The sequence below is a fragment of the Oncorhynchus mykiss genome, chromosome 21 (assembly GCF_057628025.1).
Source record: "Oncorhynchus mykiss isolate SJ-2025 chromosome 21, ASM5762802v1, whole genome shotgun sequence".
NCBI classification, from domain to species: domain Eukaryota; kingdom Metazoa; phylum Chordata; class Actinopteri; order Salmoniformes; family Salmonidae; genus Oncorhynchus; species Oncorhynchus mykiss.
The window spans coordinates 57,622,758-57,646,770 of NC_143042.1; the positions used below are offsets into that span (position 1 = coordinate 57,622,758).

Here is a 24,013-nt window from a genome sequence, read left to right on the forward strand (position 1 = left end):
AGCAATGTTCCAACATCTAGTGGAAAGCCTTCCCAGAAGAGTGGAGGCTGTTATAGCAGCAATGTTACAACATCTAGTGGAAAGCCTTCCCAGAAGAGTGGAGGCTGTTATAGCAGCAATGTTCCAACATCTAGTGGAAAGCCTTCCCAGAAGAGTGGAGGCTGTTATAGCAGCAGACAACAAAACAAGCCATACAGAAATCAGAAGTCAGAAATACCATTGTAAATATTCACTTACCTTTGATGATCTTCATCAGAATGCACTCCCAGGAATCCCAGTTCCACAATAAATGTTTGTTTTGTTCGATAAAGTAAATCATTTATGTCCAAATACCTCCTTTTTGTTAGTGCGTAAATGCAGTGCAGTAAATTCATGAGGCGTGACACCATCGTCCAGACGAAAAGTCAAACACTTCCGTTACAGTGGAAGCCTTAGGAAGTGCAATATGACCCCATAGACACTGTATATTTGATAGGCAATGACTTGGAAAAACTACAAAACTCAGATTTCCCACTTCCTGGTTGGATTTTTCTCAGGTTTTTGCCTGCTAGATAAGTTCTGTTATATTCACAGACATCATTCAAACAGTTTTAGAAACTTCAGAGTGTTTTCTATCCAAATCTACTAATTATATGCATATTCTAGCTTTAATGGCTGAGTACCACAAGACTACCTACTGCCCCTATTTGATAGACTACCTACTGCCCCTATTTGATAGACTACCTGCTGCCCCTATTTGATAGACTACCTACTGCCCCTATTTGATAGACTACCTGCTGCCCCTATTTGATAGACTACCTACTGCCCCTATTTGATAGACTACCTGCTGCCCCTATTTGATAGACTACCTACTGCCCCTATTTGATAGACTACCTACTGCCCCTATTTGATAGACTACCTACTGCCCCTATTTGATAGACTACCTACTGCCCCTAATTGATAGACTACCTGCTGCCCCTATTTGATAGACTACCTGCTGCCCCTATTTGATAGACTACCTACTGCCCCTATTTGATAGACTACCTGCTGCCCCTATTTGATAGACTACCTGCTGCCCCTATTTGATAGACTACCTGCTGCCCCTATTTGATAGACTACCTGCTGCCCCTATTTGATAGACTACCTACTGCCCCTATTTGATAGACTACCTGCTGCCCCTATTTGATAGACTACCTACTGCCCCTATTTGATAGACTACCTGCTGCCCCTATTTGATAGACTACCTACTGCCCCTATTTGATAGACTACCTACTGCCCCTATTTGATAGACTACCTACTGCCCCTATTTGATAGACTACCTACTGCCCCTAATTGATAGACTACCTGCTGCCCCTAATTGATAGACTACCTGCTGCCCCTATTTGATAGACTACCTGCTGCCCCTATTTGATAGACTACCTACTGCCCCTATTTGATAGACTACCTGCTGCCCCTATTTGATAGACTACCTGCTGCCCCTATTTGATAGACTACCTGCTGCCCCTATTTGATAGACTACCTGCTGCCCCTATTTGATAGACTACCTACTGCCCCTATTTGATAGACTACCTGCTGCCCCTATTTGATAGACTACCTGCTGCCCCTATTTGATAGACTACCTGCTGCCCCTATTTGATAGACTACCTGCTGCCCCTATTTGATAGACTACCTACTGCCCCTATTTGATAGACTACCTGCTGCCCCTATTTGATAGACTACCTACTGCCCCTATTTGATAGACTACCTGCTGCCCCTATTTGATAGACTACCTACTGCCCCTATTTGATAGACTACCTGCTGCCCCTATTTGATAGACTACCTGCTGCCCCTATTTGATAGACTACCTGCTGCCCCTATTTGATAGACTACCTACTGCCCCTATTTGATAGACTACCTGCTGCCCCTATTTGATAGACTACCTACTGCCCCTATTTGATAGACTACCTGCTGCCCCTATTTGATAGACTACCTACTGCCCCTATTTGATAGACTACCTGCTGCCCCTATTTGATAGACTACCTGCTGCCCCTATTTGATAGACTACCTGCTGCCCCTATTTGATAAAGCAGACTCCCCCTGGGTTAGATATTAACATCATAAATAAAATTGTCAAGATGATCAGGACAATCAGTAGTGAAAAGTGGGGTGGGTGAGCTTGAAGGGTGGGGTTGGATTAGAAATGAACATCAGTAACAACCAGGATGAAGGGTGGGGTTGGATTAGAAATGAACATCAGTAACAACCAGGATGAAGGTTGGGGTTGGATTAGAAATGAACATCAGTAACAACCAGGATGAAGGGTGGGGTTGGATTAGAAATGAACATCAGTAACAACCAGGATGAAGGGTGGGGTTGGATTAGAAATGAACATCAGTAACAACCAGGATGAAGGGTGGGGTTGGATTAGAAATGAACATCAGTAACAACCAGGATGAAGGGTGGGGTTGGATTAGAAATGAACATCAGTAACAACCAGGATGAAGGTTGGGGTTGGATTAGAAATGAACATCAGTAACAACCAGGATGAAGGGTGGGGTTGGATTAGAAATGAACATCAGTAACAACCAGGATGAAGGTTGGGGTTGGATTAGAAATGAACATCAGTAACAACCAGGATGAAGGGTGGGGTTGGATTAGAAATGAACATCAGTAACAACCAGGATGAAGGTTGGGGTTGGATTAGAAATGAACATCAGTCAGAATAAGGAAAACATAATGGACAATAGCATTAACAATAACAGCAGTGTCAGGTTTTTCTGTTTCTCTTCTGTTCTCTCTATTCTGTTCTCTCTATTCTGTTCTCTCTATTCTGTTCTCTCTATTCTGTTCTCTCTATTCTGTTCTCTCTATTCTGTTCTCTCTATTCTGTTCTCTCTATTCTGTTCTCTCTATTCTGTTCTCTCTATTCTGTTCTCTCTATTCTGTTATCTCTATTCTGTTATCTCTATTCTGTTCTCTCTATTCTGTTCTCTCTATTCTGTTCTCTCTATTCTGTTCTCTCTGTATCTCTTCTCTCTCTGTATCTCTTCTCTCTCTCTCTCTGTCTCTATCCTGTTCTCTCTGTCTCTGTCTCCTCTCTCTCTGTCTCTCTATCTGTCCGTCTCTATCTCAAGGTTGTTATTTGTTCTGATCTCTCATACACTCTTCTCATTTATCCCATTTAGGCTGCTTTAGTATTCACTACACACTCTGCTTTAGCAGGAACACACACACACACACTCCACCTTCTTTTTATAGGGACACAAAAAGCAAACTCATGTTCACCTTCATTTGAGCTCTCTGTTCTGTCTGCTCTAGTCTGCTGGTGTCTGTCTGCTCTAGTCTGCTGGTGTCTGTCTGCTCTGTCTGTTCTGTCTGCTCTAGTCTGCTGTTGTCTGTCTGCTCTAGTCTGCTGTTGTCTGTCTGCTGTTGTCTGTCTTCTCTAGTCTGCTGTTGTCTGTCTTCTCTAGTCTGCTGTTGTCTGTCTGCTCTAGTCTGCTGTTGTCTGTCTGCTCTAGTCTGCTGTTGTCTGTCTGCTCTAGTCTGCTGTTGTCTGTCTGCTCTAGTCTGCTGTTGTCTGTCTGCTCTAGTCTGCTGTTGTCTGTCTGCTCTAGTCTGCTGTTGTCTGTCTGCTCTAGTCTGCTGTTGTCTGTCTGCTCTAGTCTGCTGTTGTCTGTCTGCTCTAGTCTGCTGTTGTCTGTCTGCTCTAGTCTGCTGTTGTCTGTCTGCTGTTGTCTGTCTGCTGTTGTCTGTCTGCTGTTGTCTGTCTGCTGTTGTCTGTCTGCTGTTGTCTGTCTGCTGTTGTCTGTCTGCTGTTGTCTGTCTGCTGTTGTCTGTCTGCTGTTGTCTGTCTGCTGTTGTCTGCTGTTGTCTGTCTGTTCTGTCTGCTGTTGTCTGTCTGCTCTAGTCTGTCAGCTCTAGTCTGCTGTTGTCTGTCTGCTCTAGTCTGCTGTTGTCTGTCTGCTCTGTTCTCTGTCTTCTATGGTCCGTCTGCTCTCTTTTTCTGTCATCTCTGTCTGCTCTGCTCTTGTCTGTTCATCAGGACATCAATAATCTGCTGTTCATCAGGACATCAATAATCTGCTCCCAGACATTATAAACCTGCATCAGGACATCAATAAGATGCTCCCTAACATTTTAAACCAGCATCAGGACATCAATAAGATGCTCCCTAACATTTTAAACCTGCATCAGGACATCAATAAGCTGCTCCCAGACATTATAAACCTGCATCAGGACATCAATAACCTGCTCCCAGACATTATAAACCTGCATCAGGACATCAATAAGATGCTCCCTAACATTTTAAACCAGCATCAGGACATCAATAATCTGCTCCCAGACATTATAAACCAGCATCAGGACATCAATAATCTGCTCCCAGACATTTTAAACCAGCATCAGGACCTCAATAATCTGCTCCCAGACATTATAAACCAGCATCAGGACATCAATAATCTGCTCCCAGACATTATAAACCAGCATCAGGACCTCAATAATCTGCTCCCAGACATTATAAACCAGCATCAGGACATCAATAATCTGCTCCCAGACATTATAAACCAGCATCAGGACATCAATAATCTGCTCCCAAACATTTTAAACCAGCATCAGGACCTCAATAATCTGCTCCCAGACATTATAAACCAGCATCAGGACATCAATAATCTGCTCCCAGACATTATAAACCAGCATCAGGACATCAATAATCTGCTCCCTAACATTTTAAACCAGCATCAGGACCTCAATAATCTGCTCCCTAACATTATAAACCAGCATCAGGACATCAATAATCTGCTCCCAGACATTATAAACCAGCATCAGGACATCAGTAACCTGCTCCCTAACATTATAAACCAGCATCAGGAGATCAGTAACCTGCTCCCAGACATTATAAACCAGCATCAGGACATCAGTAATCTGCTCCCTAACATTATAAACCAGCATCAGGACATTCCGTCTATCATAGTTCATGTGGGATTCAATGACATCATGAAGGGCATCTCAGAACAGCAGAAGATGGATTTTAAAGAACTGATTGAGTCTCTACTTGACACCAACAAACACCCCATAATATTTGTCCCTCTGCCCTCACTAAATCGTGGCATTGGACGGTTCAGCAGACTGTTATCCCTCCATAACTGACTACCAGACTATCAGCAGACTGTTATCCCTCCATAACTGACTACCAGACTATCAGCAGACTGTTATCCCTCCATAACTGACTACCAGACTATCAGCAGACTGTTATCCCTCCATAACTGACTACCAGACTATCAGCAGACTGTTATCCCTCCATAACTGACTACCAGACTATCAGCAGACTGTTATCCCTCCATAACTGACTACCAGACTATCAGCAGACTGTTATCCCTCCATAACTGGCTACCAGACTATCAGCAGACTGTTATCCCTCCATAACTGGCTACCAGACTATCAGCAGACTGTTATCCCTCCATAACTGGCTACCAGACTATCAGCAGACTGTTATCCCTCCATAACTGACTACCAGACTATCAGCAGACTGTTATCCCTCCATAACTGGCTACCAGACTATCAGCAGACTGTTATCCCTCCATAACTGACTACCAGACTATCAGCAGACTGTTATCCCTCCATAACTGACTACCAGACTATCAGCAGACTGTTATCCCTCCATAACTGGCTACCAGACTATCAGCAGACTGTTATCCCTCCATAACTGACTACCAGACTATCAGCAGACTGTTATCCCTCCATAACTGGCTACCAGACTATTGCAGCTCTCTGGGTGAAACATTTAACAGTTTTGATAATTTTTGGGAAAAAAACACATTTTATAAGGAGGATGGGATCCACCCAAATCATGTGGGATCCTGGATCCTTTCACAGCATTATAAGGCTGCGTTGAGACAATGATTTATCAATGACCCAAACCCAGCTCAGCTAATCTCTACCATTGTGTTGCTGAGTCATCATTAATGCTTTAGCTAATGTACATTATCTCAGGGACGTTGGGAGACACAATATAAGAAACCCAATTTATCTCCCATTAACTGTCCTGAATGCCTCTGCTGATCCTACAGCTATTGTGTGCAGTAATCATTTAACCTATGAACCAGAGTTACACTGCTAGCACTGAGCCGGTGTGCCCTAGCAGGAAGACCACTGTTAGCACTGAGCCAGTGTGCCCTATCAGGAAGTCCACTGTTAACACTGAGCCAGTGTGCCCTAGCAGGAAGACCACTGTTAGCACTGAGCCAGTGTACCCTAGCAGGAAGACCACTGTTAGCACTGAGCCAGTGTGCCCTAGCAGGAAGACCACTGTTAGCACTGAGCCAGTGTGCCCTATCAGGAAGACCACTGTTAGCACTGAGCCAGTGTACCCTAGCAGGAAGACCACTGTTAGCACTGAGCCAGTGTGCCCTAGCAGGAAGACCACTGTTAGCACTGAGCCAGTGTGCCCTAGCAGGAAGACCACTGTTAACACTGAGCCAGTGTGCCCTAGCAGGAAGATCACTGTTAACACTGAGCCAGTGTGCCCTAGCAGGAAGACCACTGTTAACACTGAGCCAGTGTGCCCAGCTCACCCTGCACTAACATAAATATCATGAGCACATCTACTGCTGCTAAGTTCTCTCTCCCGTTTTCTCTCTCTTGTTCTCTCTCCTGTTCTCTCTCTCTTCTGTTCTCTCTCCCTTTCTCTCTCTCTTGTTCTCTCTCTCTCTCCTGTTCTCTCTCCCGTTCTCTCTCTCCTGTTCTCTCTCCCGTTTTTCTCTCTCTCGTTCTCTCTCCCGTTTTTCTCTCTCTCGTTCTCTCTCTCTTGTTCTCTCTCCCGTTATCTCTCTCTATCCTTCACTTCCCAGTGAAGCCATGAAAACAATCAAGCATCCCAGAAAATTGCTAAAAAATAGCCAACGTTAACATACGTAGCCTAAGAAACGAGGTTCATGAAATCAATAATTTGCTAGTAACAGATGACATTCATATTCTGACAATCTCTGAAACTCACTTAGATAATACCTTTGATGATAGTGGTAGCAATACATGGTTATAACATTTACAGAAAAGACAGGAATGCCAAAGGTGGAGGTGTTGCTGTTTATATTCAGAACCACATTCCTGTAAAGAAGAGCTCATGTTAAATACTGTTGACGTAATCTGGCTACAGGTTCATCTGCCTCACCTAAAGCCCATTCTGGTGGGAAGCTGCTATAGACAGTCAGTATCTGGATAATGTTAAATACTGTTGACGTAATCTGGCTACAGGTTCATCTGCCTCACCTAAAGCCCATTCTGGTGGGAAGCTGCTATAGACCAAGTGCTAACAGTCAGTATCTGGATAATGTTAAATACTGTTGACGTAATCTGGCGACAGGTTCATCTGCCTCACCTAAAGCCCATTCTGGTGGGAAGCTGCTATAGACAGTCAGTATCTGGATAATGTTAAATACTGTTGACGTAATATGGCTACAGGTTCATCTGCCTCACCTAAAGCCCATTCTGGTGGGAAGATGCTATAGACCACCAAGTGTTAACAGTCAGTATCTGGATAATGTTAAATACTGTTGAAGTAATATGGCGACAGGTTCATCTGCCTCACCTAAAGCCCATTCTGGTGGGAAGCTGCTATAGACAGTCAGTATCTGGATAATGTGTGTGAAATGCTTGATAATGTATGTATCAACAGAGAAGTATATTTTCTGGGTGATTTAAATATTGACTGGCTTTCATCAAGCTGCCCACTCAAGAAAAACCTTCAAACTGTAACCAGTAACTAACTAGTGCCTGCAACCTGGTTCAGGTTATCAGTCAACCTACCAGGGTAGTTACAAACAACCTGGTTCAGGTTATCAGTCAACCTACCAGGGTAGTTACAAACAACCTGGTTCAGGTTATCAGTCAACCTACCAGGGTATTTACAAACAACCTGGTTCAGGTTATCAGTCAACCTACCAGGGTCGTTACAAACAACCTGGTTCAGGTTATCAGTCAACCTACCAGGGTATTTACAAACAACCTGGTTCATGTTATCAGTCAACCTACCAGGGTAGTTACAAACAACCTGGTTCATGTTATCAGTCAACCTACCAGGGTATTTACAAACAACCTGGTTCATGTTATCAGTCAACCTACCAGGGTATTTACAAACAACCTGGTTCATGTTATCAGTCAACCTACCAGGGTAGTTACAAACAACCTGGTTCATGTTATCAGTCAACCTACCAGGGTAGTTACAAACAACCTGGTTCATGTTATCAGTCAACCTACCAGGGTAGTTACAAACAACCTGGTTCAGGTTATCAGTCAACCTACCAGGGTAGTTACAAACAACCTGGTTCATGTTATCAGTCAACCTACCAGGGTCGTTACAAACAACCTGGTTCAGGTTATCAGTCAACCTACCAGGGTATTTACAAACAACCTGGTTCAGGTTATCAGTCAACCTACCAGGGTCGTTACAAACAACCTGGTTCAGGTTATCAGTCAACCTACCAGGGTATTTACAAACAACCTGGTTCATGTTATCAGTCAACCTACCAGGGTATTTACAAACAACCTGGTTCAGGTTATCAGTCAACCTACCAGGGTAGTTACAAACAACCTGGTTCATGTTATCAGTCAACCTACCAGGGTCGTTACAAACAACCTGGTTCAGGTTATCAGTCAACCTACCAGGGTCGTTACAAACAACCTGGTTCAGGTTATCAGTCAACCTACCAGGGTATTTACAAACAACCTGGTTCAGGTTATCAGTCAACCTACCAGGGTAGTTACAAACAACCTGGTTCAGGTTATCAGTCAACCTACCAGGGTAGTTAGTCCTAAATATTAAAAAAAAAACTAAAAGCATTGTCCAAAATACCATCATTCACTAAACCCTAAACCTCACCTACATTTTGTAATGGTTAATGTGGAAATTGAGCAAGTTGAGGTGACTAAACTGCTTGGAGTAACCCTGGATTGTAAACTGCCATGGTCAAAACATATTGATGCAACAGTAGCTAGGATGGGGAGAAGTCTGTCCATAATAAAGTGCTGCTCTGCCTTCTTAACAACACTATCAACAAGGCAGGTCCTACAGGCCCTAGTTTCTACCTTCTTAACAACACTATCAACAAGGCAGGTCCTACAGGCCCTAGTTTCTACCTTCTTAACAGCACTATAAACAAGGCAGGTCCTACAGGCCCTAGTTTCTACCTTCTTTAACAACACTATCAACAAGGCAGGTCCTACAGGCCCTAGTTTCTACCTTCTTAACAACACTATCAACAAGGCAGGTCCTACAGGCTCTAGTTTCTACCTTCTTAACAGCACTATCAACAAGGCAGGTCCTACAGGCCCTAGTTTCTACCTTCTTAACAACACTATCAACAAGGCAGGTCCTACAGGCTCTAGTTTCTACCTTCTTAACAGCACTATCAACAAGGCAGGTCCTACAGGCCCTAGTTTCTACCTTCTTAACAACACTATCAACAAGGCAGGTCCTACAGGCCCTAGTTTCTACCTTCTTAACAACACTATCAACAAGGCAGGTCCTACAGGCCCTAGTTTATACCTTCTTAACAACACTATCAACAAGGCAGGTCCTACAGGCCCTAGTTTATACCTTCTTAACAAGACTATGAACAAGGCAGGTCCTACAGGCCCTAGTTTCTACCTTCTTAACAACACTATCAACAAGGCAGGTCCTACAGGCCCTAGTTTCTACCTTCTTAACAACACTATCAACAAGGCAGGTCCTACAGGCCCTAGTTTCTACCTTCTTAACAACACTATCAACAAGGCAGGTCCTACAGGCTCTAGTTTCTACCTTCTTAACAACACTATCAACAAGGCAGGTCCTACAGGCCCTAGTTTCTACCTTCTTAACAACACTATCAACAAGGCAGGTCATACAGGCCCTAGTTTCTACCTTCTTAACAGCACTATCAACAAGGCAGGTCCTACAGGCCATAGTTTCTACCTTCTTAACAGCACTATCAACAAGGCAGGTCCTACAGGCCATAGTTTCTACCTTCTTAACAGCACTATCAACAAGGCAGGTCCTACAGGCCATAGTTTCTACCTTCTTAACAACACTGTCAACAAGGCAGGTCATACAGGCCCTAGTTTCTACCTTCTTAACAACACTATCAACAAGGCAGGTCATACAGGCCCTAGTTTCTACCTTCTTAACAGCACTATCAACAAGGCAGGTCCTACAGGCCATAGTTTCTACCTTCTTAACAGCACTATCAACAAGGCAGGTCCTACAGGCCCTAGTTTCTACCTTCTTAACAACATTATCAACAGGGCAGGTCCTACAGGTCATAGTTTCTACCTTCTTAACAACACTATCAACAAGGCAGGTCCTACAGGCCATAGTTTCTACCTTCTTAACAACATTATCAACAGGGCAGGTCCTACAGGTCATAGTTTCTACCTTCTTAACAACACTATCAACAAGGCAGGTCCTACAGGCCATAGTTTCTACCTTCTTAACAGCACTATCAACAAGGCAGGTCCTACAGGCCCTAGTTTCTACCTTCTTAACAACACTATCAACAAGGCAGGCCCTAGTTTCTACCTTCTTAACAACACTATCAACAAGGCAGGTCCTACAGACCCTAGTTTCTACCTTCTTAACAACATTATCAACAAGGCAGGTCCTACAGGCCCTAGTTTCTACCTTCTTAACAACATTATCAACAGGGCAGGTCCTACAGGTCCTAGTTTCTACCTTCTTAACAACACTATCAACAAGGCAGGTCTTACAGGCCCTAGTTTCTACCTTCTTAACAACACTATCAACAGGGCAGGTCCTACAGGCCATAGTTTCTACCTTCTTAACAACATTATCAACAAGGCAGGTCCTACAGGCCCTAGTTTCTACCTTCTTAACAACATTATCAACAGGGCAGGTCCTACAGGTCATAGTTTCTACCTTCTTAACAACACTATCAACAAGGCAGGTCCTACAGGCCATAGTTTCTACCTTCTTAACAGCACTATCAACAAGGCAGGTCCTACAGGCCCTAGTTTCTACCTTCTTAACAACACTATCAACAAGGCAGATCCTACAGACCCTAGTTTCTACCTTCTTAACAACATTATCAACAAGGCAGGTCCTACAGGCCCTAGTTTCTACCTTCTTAACAACATTATCAACAGGGCAGGTCCTACAGGTCCTAGTTTCTACCTTCTTAACAACACTATCAACAAGGCAGGTCTTACAGGCCCTAGTTTCTACCTTCTTAACAACACTATCAACAGGGCAGGTCCTACAGGTCATAGTTTCTACCTTCTTAACAACACTATCAACAAGGCAGGTCCTAGTTTCTACCTTCTTAACAACACTATCAACAAGGCAGGTCCTACAGGCCCTAGTTTCTACCTTCTTAACAACACAATCAACAAGTCAAGTCCTACAGGCTCTAGTTTCTACCTTCTTAACAACACTATCAACAAGGCAGGTCCTAGTTTCTACCTTCTTAACAACACAATCAACAAGTCAAGTCCTACAGGCCCTAGTTTCTACCTTCTTAACAACACTATCAACAAAGCAGGTTCTAGAGGCCCTAGTTTCTACCTTCTTAACAACACTATCAACAAGGCAGGTCCTACAGGCCCTAGTTTCTACCTTCTTAGCAACACTGTCAACAAGGCAGGTCCTAGTTTCTACCTTCTTAATAACACTATCAACAAGGCAGGTCCTACAGGCCCTAGTTGCTACCTTAACAGCACTATCAACAAGGCAGATCCTACAGGCCCTAGTTTCTACCTTCTTAACAACACTATCAACAAGGCAGGTCCTACAGGCCCTAGTTTCTACCTTCTTAACAACACTATCAACAAGGCAGGTCCTGCAGGCCCTAATTTCTACCTTCTTAACAGCACTATCAACAAGGCAGGTCCTAGTTTCTACCTTCTTAATAACACTATCAACAAGGCAGGTCCTACAGGCCCTAGTTGCTACCTTAACAGCACTATCAACAAGGCAGATCCTACAGGCCCTAGTTTCTACCTTCTTAACAACACTATCAACAAGGCAGGTCCTACAGGCCATAGTTTCTACCTTCTTAACAACACTATCAACAAGGCAGGTCCTAGTTTCTACCTTCTTAACAACACAATCAACAAGTCAAGTCCTACAGGCCCTAGTTTCTACCTTCTTAACAACACTATCAACAAGGCAGGTCCTAGTTTCTACCTTCTTAACAACACAATCAACAAGTCAAGTCCTACAGGCCCTAGTTTCTACCTTCTTAACAACACTATCAACAAGGCAGGTCCTAGTAATTTAAATGATTTATTATTGTATTTAATTACCTTAATGTTGCTGGACCCCAGGAAGAGTAGCTGCTGCCTTGGCAGGAACTAACGGGGATCCATAATAAACCCCAGGAAGAGTAGCTGCTGCCTTGGCAGGAAACTAACGGGGATCCATAATAAATACAAGATAATATATGAATTAGTGTGATGGAGATGTGTGTGTGCTTCTTGTTGATGTTGTTGGGTTTGATGGCATTTTAACGTGTGTGTGTATTAATAATGTGTGTGTTAGGTGAGCCCGGTCCCATGCCACCGTCGAGGGCCTTTCTCCTGTAAGCGTGTCTGTGGTCGAACTCTGACCTGTGGTAACCATAGCTGCACCAAGGACTGTCACCGTGTCACCGCGACAACCAACAAACTACAGGTACGTAGACAGATGGGGTATGTGTTGGGGGGGAGGGTTTGTGTTGGGGGGAGGAGGGTTTGTGTGTGTGTCTCCTTCTCTCCCTCTCGTCTCCTGCTCTCTCCTTCTCTCCCTCTCGCCTCCTTTTCTCTCCCTCTCGTCTCCTTTTCTCTCACCCTCGTCTCCTTCTCTCTCCTTCTCTCCCTCTCGTCTCCTTCTCTCTCCTTCTCTCCCTCTCGTCTCCTTCTCTCTCCTTCTCTCCCTCTCGTCTCCTGCTCTCTTCTTCTCTCCCTCTCGTCGCCTTTTCTCTCCCTCTCGTCTCCTTTTCTCTCCCCCTCGTCTCCCCCTCTCTCCCCCTCGTCTCCCCCTCTCTCCCCCTCGTCTCCTTTTCTCTCCCTCTCGTCTCCTTTTCTCTCCCTCTCGTCTCCTTTTCTCTCCTTCTCTCCCCCTCGTCTCCTTCTCTCCCTCTCATCTCCTTCTCTCTCCTTCTCTCCCCCTCGTCTCCTTCTCTCTTCTTCTCTCCCTCTCGTCTCCTTTTCTCTCCCTCTCGTCTCCTTTTCTCTCCTTCTCTCCCCCTCGTCTCCTTCTCTCCCTCTCATCTCCTCTCTCCTTCTCTCCCCCTCGTCTCCTTCTCTTCCCCCTCCCCTCGTCTCCTTCTCGCCTTCTCTCCCCCTCGTATCCTTCTCTCTCACTCGTCTCCTCTCCTTCTCTCTCCCCTCCCCTCATCTCCTTCTCTCCCCCTCGTCTCCTTCTCTTCCCCTCCCCTCGTCTCCTTCTCTTCCCCTCCCCTCGTCTCCTTCTCTCGCCCTCGTCTCCTTCTTCCCCCTCCCCTCGTCTCCTTCTCTCTCACTCGTCTCCTTCTTCCCCCTCCCCTCATCTCCCTCGTCTCCCCCTCCCCTCGTCTCCTTCTCTCCCCCTCGTCTCCTTCTCGCCTTCTCTCCCCCTCGTCTCCTTCTCTCCCCCTCGTCTCTTTCTCTCCCCCTCGTCTCTTTCTCTCCCCCTCGTCTCCTTCTCTCCCCCTCGTCTCTTTCTCTCCCCCTCGTCTCTTTCTCTCCCCCTCGTCTCTTTCTCTCCCCCTCGTCTCTTTCTCTCCCCCTCGTCTCTTTCTCTCCCCCTCGTCTCTTTCTCTCCCCCTCGTCTCTTTCTCTCCCCCTCGTCTCCTTCTCTCGCCCTCGTCTCCTTCTTCCCCCTCCCCTCGTCTCCTTCTCTCTCACTCGTCTCCTTCTTCCCCCTCCCCTCCTTCTCTCTCACTCGTCACCTTCTTCCCCCTCCCCTCGTCTCCTTCTCTCCCCCTCGTCTCCCCCTCCCCTCGTCTCCTTCTCTCCCCCTCGTCTCCCCCTCCCCTCGTCTCCTTCTCGCCTTCTCTCCCCCTCGTCTCCTTCTCTCCCCCTCGTCTCCTTCTCTCCCCCTCGTCTCCTTCTCTCCCCCTCGTCTCTTTCTCTCCCCCTCGTCTCTTTCTCTCCCCCTCGTCTCTTTCTCTCCCCCTCGTCTCTTTCTCTCCCCCTCGTCTCTTTCTCTCCCCCTCGTCTCCTTCTCTCCCCCTCGTCTCTTTCTCTCCCCCTCGTCTCCTTCTCTCCCCCTCGTCTCCTTCTTCCCCCTCCCCTCGTCTCCTTCTCTCTCACTCGTCTCCTTCTTCCCCCTCCCCTCCTTCTCTCTCACTCGTCACCTTCTTCCCCCTCCCCTCGTCTCCTTCTCTCCCCCTCGTCTCCCCCTCCCCTCGTCTCCTTCTCTCCCCCTCGTCTCCCCCTCCCCTCGTCTCCTTCTCGCCTTCTCTCCCCCTCGTCTCCTTCTCTCCCCCTCGTCTCCTTCTCTCCCCCTCGTCTCCTTCTCTCCCCCTCGTCTCCTTCTCTCCCCCTCGTCTCTTTCTCTCCCCCTCGTCTCTTTCTCTCCCCCTCGTCTCTTTCTCTCCCCCTCGTCTCTTTCTCTCCCCCTCGTCTCCTTCTCTCCCCCTCGTCTCCTTCTCTCCCCCTCGTCTCCTTCTCTCCCCCTCGTCTCCTTCTCTCCCCCTCGTCTCCTTCTCTCCCCCTCGTCTCCTTCGCTCCCCCTCGTCTCCTTCGCTCCCCCTCGTCTCCTTCGCTCCCCCTCGTCTCCTTCGCTCCCCCTCGTCTCCTTCGCTCCCCCTCGTCTCCTTCGCTCCCCCTCGTCTCCTTCGCTCCCCCTCGTCTCCTTCGCTCCCCCTCGTCTCCTTCGCTCCCCCTCGTCTCCTTCGCTCCCCCTCGTCTCCTTTGCTCCCCCTCGTCTCCTTTGCTCCCCCTCGTCTCCTTTGCTCCCCCTCGTCTCCTTTGCTCCCCCTCGTCTCCTTTGCTCCCCCTCGTCTCCTTTGCTCCCCCTCGTCTCCTTTGCTCCCCCTCGTCTCCTTTGCTCCCCCTCGTCTCCTTCGCTCCCCCTCGTCTCCTTCGCTCCCCCTCCCCTCATCTCCTTCTCTTACCGAGACAACGTTGAATGTTCCTGAGTGGCCTAGTTACAGTTTTTACTTAAATCGGCTTGAAAATCTATGGCAAGACTTGAAAATGGTTGTCTAGAAATGATCAACAACCAGCTTGACAGAGCTTGAAGAGTTTTTAAAAGAATAATGGGCAAATATTGTACAATCCAGGTGTGTAATCACTCTTAGAGACTTACCCAGAAAGACTCACAGCTGTAATCGCTGCCAAAGGTGATTCTAACATGTATTGATTCAGGGGTGTGAATACTTACAGTACCAGTCAAAAGTTTGGTATTCCAGGTCACTACCTCATGAAGCTGGTTGAGAGAATGCCAAGTGTGCAAAGCTGTCATCAAGATAAAGGGTGGCTACTTTGAAGAATCTCAAATATAAAATATGTTTAGATTGGTTTAACACTTTTTTGGTTACTACATGATTCCATATGTTATTTCATATTGTTGATGTCTTCACTATTATTCTACAATGTAGAAAATAGTAAAAAAAAATAAACCCTTGAATGAGTAGGCGTGTCCAAACTTTTGACTAGCGCTCTATATAAATTAAATATTTCTGTATTTCATAAACAAATGAAGAAGAAGAATTATTGAAAAACATGTTTTAACTTTGTCATTATGGGGTGAATTCAGGCTGTAACAAGTACATGTGTAATACGTGAAAGGTTATGAAGGGTTATGAATGCACTGCCTATAATAGTCTTCTATTACTCTCCCTAACACACACACACACACACACACACACACCTGTCTTCACCCACTAGAACAGTCTTAGCAGCGAAGAGGTCCAGGGTTCTCTAAGGATCCAGGTATCTGGGGATTGAAAGGCGTTAGGTGAAGCCAACCTGGGCATTCCTGGGCTAGTGCATCTGTTCGTGTGTGTGTTTGCATGGAGTGTGTGTGTGTGTGTGTGTGTGTGTGTGTGTAGCCGAGCCCTTGGTTTCCCAAGGTTCCATTGAGAGGGAATGTATTCCAAGCGGAATGTCTCACATGATTGCTTCTGTGTGCCTGTCGTGCGGTACGCTGTTACTCTGGGGTCTCCGAGTATTACAACCTCTGATTACCAGACTGACGTGGTGAACAGGGAGAGGTGATAGTGTTGGGGAGGACGGGGACCGAGTATTACAACCTCTGATTACCAGACTGACGTGGTGAACAGGGAGAGGTGATAGTGTTGGGGAGGACGGGGACCGAGTATTACAACCTCTGATTACCAGACTGACGTGGTGAACAGGGAGAGGTGATAGTGTTGGGGAGGACGGGGACCGAGTATTACAACCTCTGATTACCAGACTGACGTGGTGAACAGGGAGAGGTGATAGTGTTGGGGAGGAGGGGGACCGAGTATTACAACCTCTGATTACCAGACTGACGTGGTGAACAGGGAGAGGTGATAGTGCTGGGGAGGACGGGGACCGAGTATTACACCCTCTGATTACCAGACTGACGTGGTGAACAGGGAGAGGTGATAGTGCTGGGGAGGACGGAGACCGAGTATTACACCCTCTGATTACCAGACTGACGTGGTGAACAGGGAGAGGTGATAGTGTTGGGGAGGAGGGGGACCGAGTATTACAACCTCTGATTACCAGACTGACGTGGTGAACAGGGAGAGGTGATAGTGTTGGGGAGGAGGGGGACCGAGTATTACACCCTCTGATTACCAGACTGACGTGGTGAACAGGGAGAGGTGATAGTGCTGGGGAGGAGGGGGACCGAGTATTACAACCTCTGATTACCAGACTGACGTGGTGAACAGGGAGAGGTGATAGTGTTGGGGAGGACGGGGACCGAGTATTACAACCTCTGATTACCAGACTGACGTGGTGAACAGGGAGAGGTGATAGTGTTGGGGAGGACGGGGACCGAGTATTACACCCTCTGATTACCAGACTGACGTGGTGAACAGGGAGAGGTGATAGTGCTGGGGAGGACGGAGACCGAGTATTACAACCTCTGATTATCAGACTGACGTGGTGAACAGGGAGAGGTGATAGTGCTGGGGAGGACGGAGACCGAGTATTACAACCTCTGATTATCAGACTGACGTGGTGAACAGGGAGAGGTGATAGTGCTGGGGAGGAGGGGGACGGGAGGTGGGGACACATTTCTCCGTTAAGGGAGGTGGGGACACATTTCTCCGTTAAGGGAGGTGGGGACACATTTCTCCGTTAAGGGAGGTGGGGACACATTTCTCCGTTAAGGGAGGTGGGGACACATTTCTCCATTAAGGGAGGTGGGGACACATTTCTCCGTTAAGGGAGGTGGGGACACATTTCTCCGTTAAGGGAGGTGGGGACACATTTCTCCGTTAAGGGAGGTGGGGACACATTTCTCCGTTAAGGGAGGTGGGGACACATTTCTCCGTTAAGGGAGGTGGGGACACATTTCTCCGTTAAGGGAGGTGGGGACAAGCTCGTTAGGGTCAGGCGGAGACATGGAGAAACCCTTTTTAAGCCCCCCCGTCACTACTCTCCTGCACACAAACAGTTTGTCTTGCAGGGAGGACGAACGCACATTTCTGTCTGAGAACGGAATGCTCCTCCCACCCCCTGTGACATCACAGCCTACTGTTCATATGGCGGAACAACACGCCTCTCTCTATGTTCGTTCTGGAACTTTCCACAGTGGAATGCTCTGTGACATCACAGCATGGCACTAAGTCCTGTTTCGTGATTGGTGGAGACGCTGGCGATGGCCGCATTTAGGCGATGAACTTTATCACAACACGTGTGTGTGTGTGTGTGTGTGTGTGTGTGTGTGTGTGTGTGTGTGTGTACACAGATTATCAGGCCTGGGAAATGCCAGGGACCTCATGATACTTAGGTGCCGGTATGATATGTATTGTGATTTGTTGAATATGTTTTTGAGATTTGATCTTCCCAACATATTGCTCTCCATATCAGCTTCAGAGGGACAGAGAGAGAGACATATTGCTCTCCATATCAGCTTCAGAGGGACAGAGAGAGAGACATATTGCTCTCCATGTCAGCTTCAGAGGGACAGAGAGAGAGACATATTGCTCTCCATATCAGCTTCAGAGGGACAGAGAGAGAGACATATTGCTCTCCATATCAGCTTCAGAGGGACAGAGAGAGACATATTGCTCTCCATATCAGCTTCAGAGGGACAGAGAGAGAGACATATTGCTCTCCATATCAGCTTCAGAGGGACAGAGAGAGAGACATATTGCTCTCCATGTCAGCTTCAGAGGGACAGAGAGAGAGACATATTGCTCTCCATGTCAGCTTCAGAGGGACAGAGAGAGAGACATATTGCTCTCCATGTCAGCTTCAGAGGGACAGAGAGAGAGACATATTGCTCTCCATGTCAGCTTCAGAGGGACAGAGAGAGAGACATATTGCTCTCCATGTCACCTTCAGAGGGACAGAGAGAGAGACATATTGCTCTCCATATCACCTTCAGAGGGACAGAGAGAGAGACATATTGCTCTCCATATCAGCTTCAGAGGGACAGAGAGAGACATATTTCTCTCCATATCACCTTCAGAGGGACAGAGAGAGACATATTTCTCTCCATATCACCTTCAGAGGGACAGAGACATATTGCTCTCCATGTCAGCTTCAGAGGGACAGAGAGAGACATATTGCTCTCCATATCAGCTTCAGAGGGACAGAGAGAGAGACATAATGCTCTCCATGTCACCTTCAGAGGGACAGAGAGAGAGACATATTGCTCTCCATATCACCTTCAGAGGGACAGAGAGAGAGAGACATATTGCTCTCCATGTCAGCTTCAGAGGGACAGAGAGAGAGACATATTGCTCTCCATGTCACCTTCAGAGGGACAGAGAGAGAGACATATTGCTCTCCATATCACCTTCAGAGGGACAGAGAGAGAGAGACATATTGCTCTCCATGTCAGCTTCAGAGGGACAGAGAGAGAGACATATTGCTCTCCATATCAGCTTCAGAGGGACAGAGAGAGAGACATATTGCTCTCCATATCAGCTTCAGAGGGACAGAGAGAGAGACATAATGCTCTCCATATCAGCTTCAGAGGGACAGAGAGAGAGACATATTGCTCTCCATATCAGCTTCAGAGGGACAGAGAGAGAGACATATTGCTCTCCATATCAGCTTCAGAGGGACAGAGAGAGAGACATAATGCTCTCCATATCAGCTTCAGAGGGACAGAGAGAGAGACATAATGCTCTCCATATCAGCTTCAGAGGGACAGAGAGAGACATAATGCTCTCCATATCAGCTTCAGAGGGACAGAGAGAGAGACATAATGCTCTCCATATCAGCTTCAGAGGGACAGAGAGAGAGACATATTGCTCTCCATATCAGCTTCAGAGGGACAGAGAGAGAGACATAATGCTCTCCATATCAGCTTCAGAGGGACAGAGAGAGAGAGACATATTGCTCTCCATATCAGCTTCAGAGGGACAGAGAGAGAGACATATTGCTCTCCATATCACCTTCAGAGGGACAGAGAGAGAGACATAATGCTCTCCATATCAGCTTCAGAGGGACAGAGAGAGACATAATGCTCTCCATATCACCTTCAGAGGGACAGAGAGAGAGACATATTGCTCTCCATATCAGCTTCAGAGGGACAGAGAGAGAGAGACATAATGCTCTCCATATCAGCTTCAGAGGGACAGAGAGAGAGACATATTGCTCTCCATATCACCTTCAGAGGGACAGAGAGAGAGACATATTGCTCTCCATATCAGCTTCAGAGGGACAGAGAGAGAGACATATTGCTCTCCATATCAGCTTCAGAGGGACAGAGAGAGAGACATATTGCTCTCCATATCAGCTTCAGAGGGACAGAGAGAGAGACATATTGCTCTCCATATCAGCTTCAGAGGGACAGAGAGAGAGAGACATATTGCTCTCCATATCAGCTTCAGAGGGACAGAGAGAGAGACATATTGCTCTCCATATCAGCTTCAGAGGGACAGAGAGAGAGACATATTGCTCTCCATATCAGCTTCAGAGGGACAGAGAGAGAGACATATTGCTCTCCATATCAGCTTCAGAGGGACAGAGAGAGAGACATAATGCTCTCCATATCAGCTTCAGAGGGACAGAGAGAGAGAGACATATTGCTCTCCATATCAGCTTCAGAGGGACAGAGAGAGAGAGACATAATGCTCTCCATATCAGCTTCAGAGGGACAGAGAGAGAGACATAATGCTCTCCATATCAGCTTCAGAGGGACAGAGAGAGAGACATAATGCTCTCCATATCAGCTTCAGAGGGACAGAGAGAGAGACATATTGCTCTCCATATCAGCTTCAGAGGGACAGAGAGAGAGACATATTGCTCTCCATATCAGCTTCAGAGGGACAGAGAGAGAGACATATTGCTCTCCATATCAGCTTCAGAGGGACAGAGAGAGAGACATATTGCTCTCCATATCAGCTTCAGAGGGACAGAGAGAGAGACATATTGCTCTCCATGTCAGCTTCAGAGGGACAGAGAGAGAGACATATTGCTCTCCATATCAGCTTCAGAGGGACAGAGAGAGAGACATATTGCTCTCCATATCAGCTTCAGAGGGACAGAGAGAGAGACATATTGCTCTCCATATCAGCTTCAGAGGGACAGAGAGAGAGACATATTGCTCTCCATATCAGCTTCAGAGGGACAGAGAGAGAGACATATTGCTCTCCATATCAGCTTCAGAGGGACAGAGAGAGACATATTGCTCTCCATATCAGCTTCAGAGGGACAGAGAGAGAGACATATTGCTCTCCATATCAGCTTCAGAGGGACAGAGAGAGAGACATATTGCTCTCCATATCAGCTTCAGAGGGACAGAGAGAGAGACATATTGCTCTCCATATCAGCTTCAGAGGGACAGAGAGAGACATATTGCTCTCCATATCAGCTTCAGAGGGACAGAGAGAGAGACATATTGCTCTCCATGTCAGCTTCAGAGGGACAGAGAGAGAGAACACGTTTTGAACAGTCATGGAGATGAATGTACTGGAAACAAATGGGCTCCTTATTTAAAAAGATCAACAGCTGTGAAGGAGCGATAGGATCAACAGCTGTGAAGGAGCGATAGGATCAACAGCTGTGAAGGAGCGATAGGTTAAACAGCTGTGAAGGAGCGATAGGATCAACAGCTGTGAAGGAGCGATAGGTTAAACAGCTGTGAAGGAGCGATAGGATCAACAGCTGTGAAGGAGCGATAGGATCAACAGCTGTGAAGGAGCGATAGGATCAACAGCTGTGAAGGAGCGATAGGATCAACAGCTGTGAAGGAGCGATAGGATCAACAGCTGTGAAGGAGCGATAGGATCAACAGCTGTGAAGGAGCGATAGGATCAACAGCTGTGAATGGAGCGATAGGTTAAATAGCTGTGAAGGAGCGATAGGTTAAACAGCTGTGAAGGAGCGATAGTGGCCTTTTGGTGCAGATACAGCCAACTAGCGCTAATAAATCATATGAAATAATATTGTGATATTGTCAAAACGATACAATACGATCATCAAAAATAATATCCCGATATGAATCCATTTTATTTCTCCCACTACAGATGTTTATTTGTATTGACTAGTGAAAGTGTCGAGTTATATTATTATATATTACCTTCTATCTGACTGTAGTCAATAGGTATCTACAGTGTATTAAAAGGACAACTGGATTCCGGCTGTTTAAGTTGCTAAACAACGACTTAAATGTAATGGGCCAAAGTCCTGTTGACCTCTAAGCAACATTCCTCCCCAGCACTAGATGTAGGAACATTGTTGCTATAACAGCCTCCACTCTTCTGGGAAGGCTTTCCACTAGATGTAGGAACATTGCTGCTATAACAGCCTCCACTCTACTGGGAAGGCTTTCCACTAGATGTAGGAACGTTGCTGCTATAACAGCCTCCACTCTTCTGGGAAGGCTTTCCACTAGATGTAGGAACATTGCTGCTATAACAGCCTCCACTCTTCTGGGAAGGCTTTCCACTAGATGTAGGAACGTTGCTGCTATAACAGCCTCCACTCTTCTGGGAAGGCTTTCCACTAGATGTTGGAACATTGCTGCTATAACAGCCTCCACTCTTCTGGGAAGGCTTTCCACTAGATGTTGTAACATTGCTGCTATAACAGCCTCCACTCTTCTGGGAAGGCTTTCCACTAGATGTAGGAACATTGCTGCTATAACAGCCTCCACTCTTCTGGGAAGGCTTTCCACAAGATGTTGGAACATTGCTGTGGGGACTTGCTTCCATTCAGCCACAAGAGCATTAGTGAGGTCGGGCACTGACACATCCGCCACGCTGATCCTCAACACGGGGGCCCCTTAGGGGTGCGTGCTCAGCCCCCTCCTCTACTCCCTGTTCACTCGTGACTGCACGGCCAGGCACGAATCCAACACAATCATTCAATTTGCCGAAAACAACAGTGATAGGATGAATGTTTTCAGTTGATACCAAACAAGTTCGATCAGGTTTAAATCAGGAGACCTATACAAGTAATTACTCTAAACACAACATTGGTAGGCCTGATCACCGACATCGACGAGACAGCCTATAGGGAGGAGGTCAGAGACCTGGCAGTGTGGTGCCAGGACAACATCTCCCTCAACGTAACCAAGACTAAGGAGATGATTGTCGACTACAGGAGAAGGAGGACCGAGCACGTCCTCATTCTCATCAACGGGGCTGTAGTGGAGCAGGTTGAGAGCTTCAAATTCCTTGGTGTCCACATCACCAACAAATTACCATGGTCCAAACACATCAAGACAGTCGTGAAGAGGGAACAGCAACACCTTTTCCCCCTCAGGAGACTGAAAAGATGTGGCATGGGTCCCCAGATCCTCAAAAGGTTCTACAGCTGCACCATCGAGAGCATCCTGACCGGTTGCATCACTGCCTGGTATGGAAACTGCTCGGCGTCTGACCGTAAGGCTCTACAGAGGGTAGTGCGTACGGACCAGTACATCACTGGGGCTAAGCTTCCTGCCATCCAGAACCTCTATACCAGGCGGTGTCAGAGGGAGGCCCTACAAATTGTCAAAGACTCCAGTCACCCCAGTCATAGACTGTTCTCTCTGCTACCGCACGGCAAGCGGTACCAGAGCGCCAAGTCAAGGTCCAAGAGGCTCCTAAACAGCTTCTACCCCCCCCAAGCCATAAGACTCCTGAACAGCTGATGGCTACCCAGACTATATGCATTGCCCCCCCCCCCCCCCCCCCCCTCACACAGCTGCTACTGTTATTATCGATGCATAGTCACTTTAATAACTCTACATATTACCTCAACTAAACGGCCCTGTATATATTGCTGCTCTTTAATTACTTTTTACTTTTATCTCTTATTCTTATCATCATTTTTTTGAAACTGCATTTTTGGTTAGGGGCTTGTAAGTAAGCATCTCACTGTTGTATTCGGCGCGTGTGACTAATATGATTTGATGTTGGGTGATTCGGCCTGGCTCGCAGTCAGCTTTCCAATTCATCCCAAAGGTGTTAAATAGGGTTGAGGTCAGGAGATCTGCAGTCAAGTTCTTCCACACAATTTTACTTTTTTACTCCCGTTTTTTTCCACTTTTTTCATGATATCCAATTGGTAGTTACAGTCTTGTCCCATCGCTGCAACTCCCGTACGGACGCGGGAGAGGCGAAGGTCAAGAGCCATGCGCCCTCCGAAACACGACCCTGCCAAGCCGCACCGCTTCTTGACACACTATGCACTTAACCCGGAAGACAGCCGCACCAATGTGTCGGAGGAAACACTGTACAACTAGCGACCGTTTCAGTGTGCTCCCAGACCGCTACAGGAGTCGCTAGAGCGTGATGGGACAAGGACATCCCTGCCGGCCAAACCCTCCCCTAACCCGTACGACGCTGGGCCAAACCCTCCCCTAACCCATACGACACTGGGCCAATTGTGCGCCACCTCGGGATCAAACCCGGGTCTGTAGTTACGCCTCAAGCACTGCTGCGATGCCTTAGACCACTATGCCACTCGGTAGGCCCCAACAAACCATTTCTGTATGAAC

At 46.9% G+C, this 24,013-nt stretch overlaps 1 protein-coding gene across 1 annotated transcript in view; it reads left to right on the plus strand.

Annotated features, from left to right (window-relative positions):
- The window catches only part of nfxl1 (nuclear transcription factor, X-box binding-like 1), a 103,877-nt gene that overhangs the window by 56,967 nt on the left and 22,897 nt on the right, over window positions 1-24,013 (plus strand). The window contains exon 17 of the mRNA XM_036958424.2: window positions 12,485-12,616. Coding sequence (XP_036814319.2) covers window positions 12,485-12,616 — 132 coding nt within the window. The remainder of the gene's footprint in view (window positions 1-12,484; window positions 12,617-24,013) is intronic.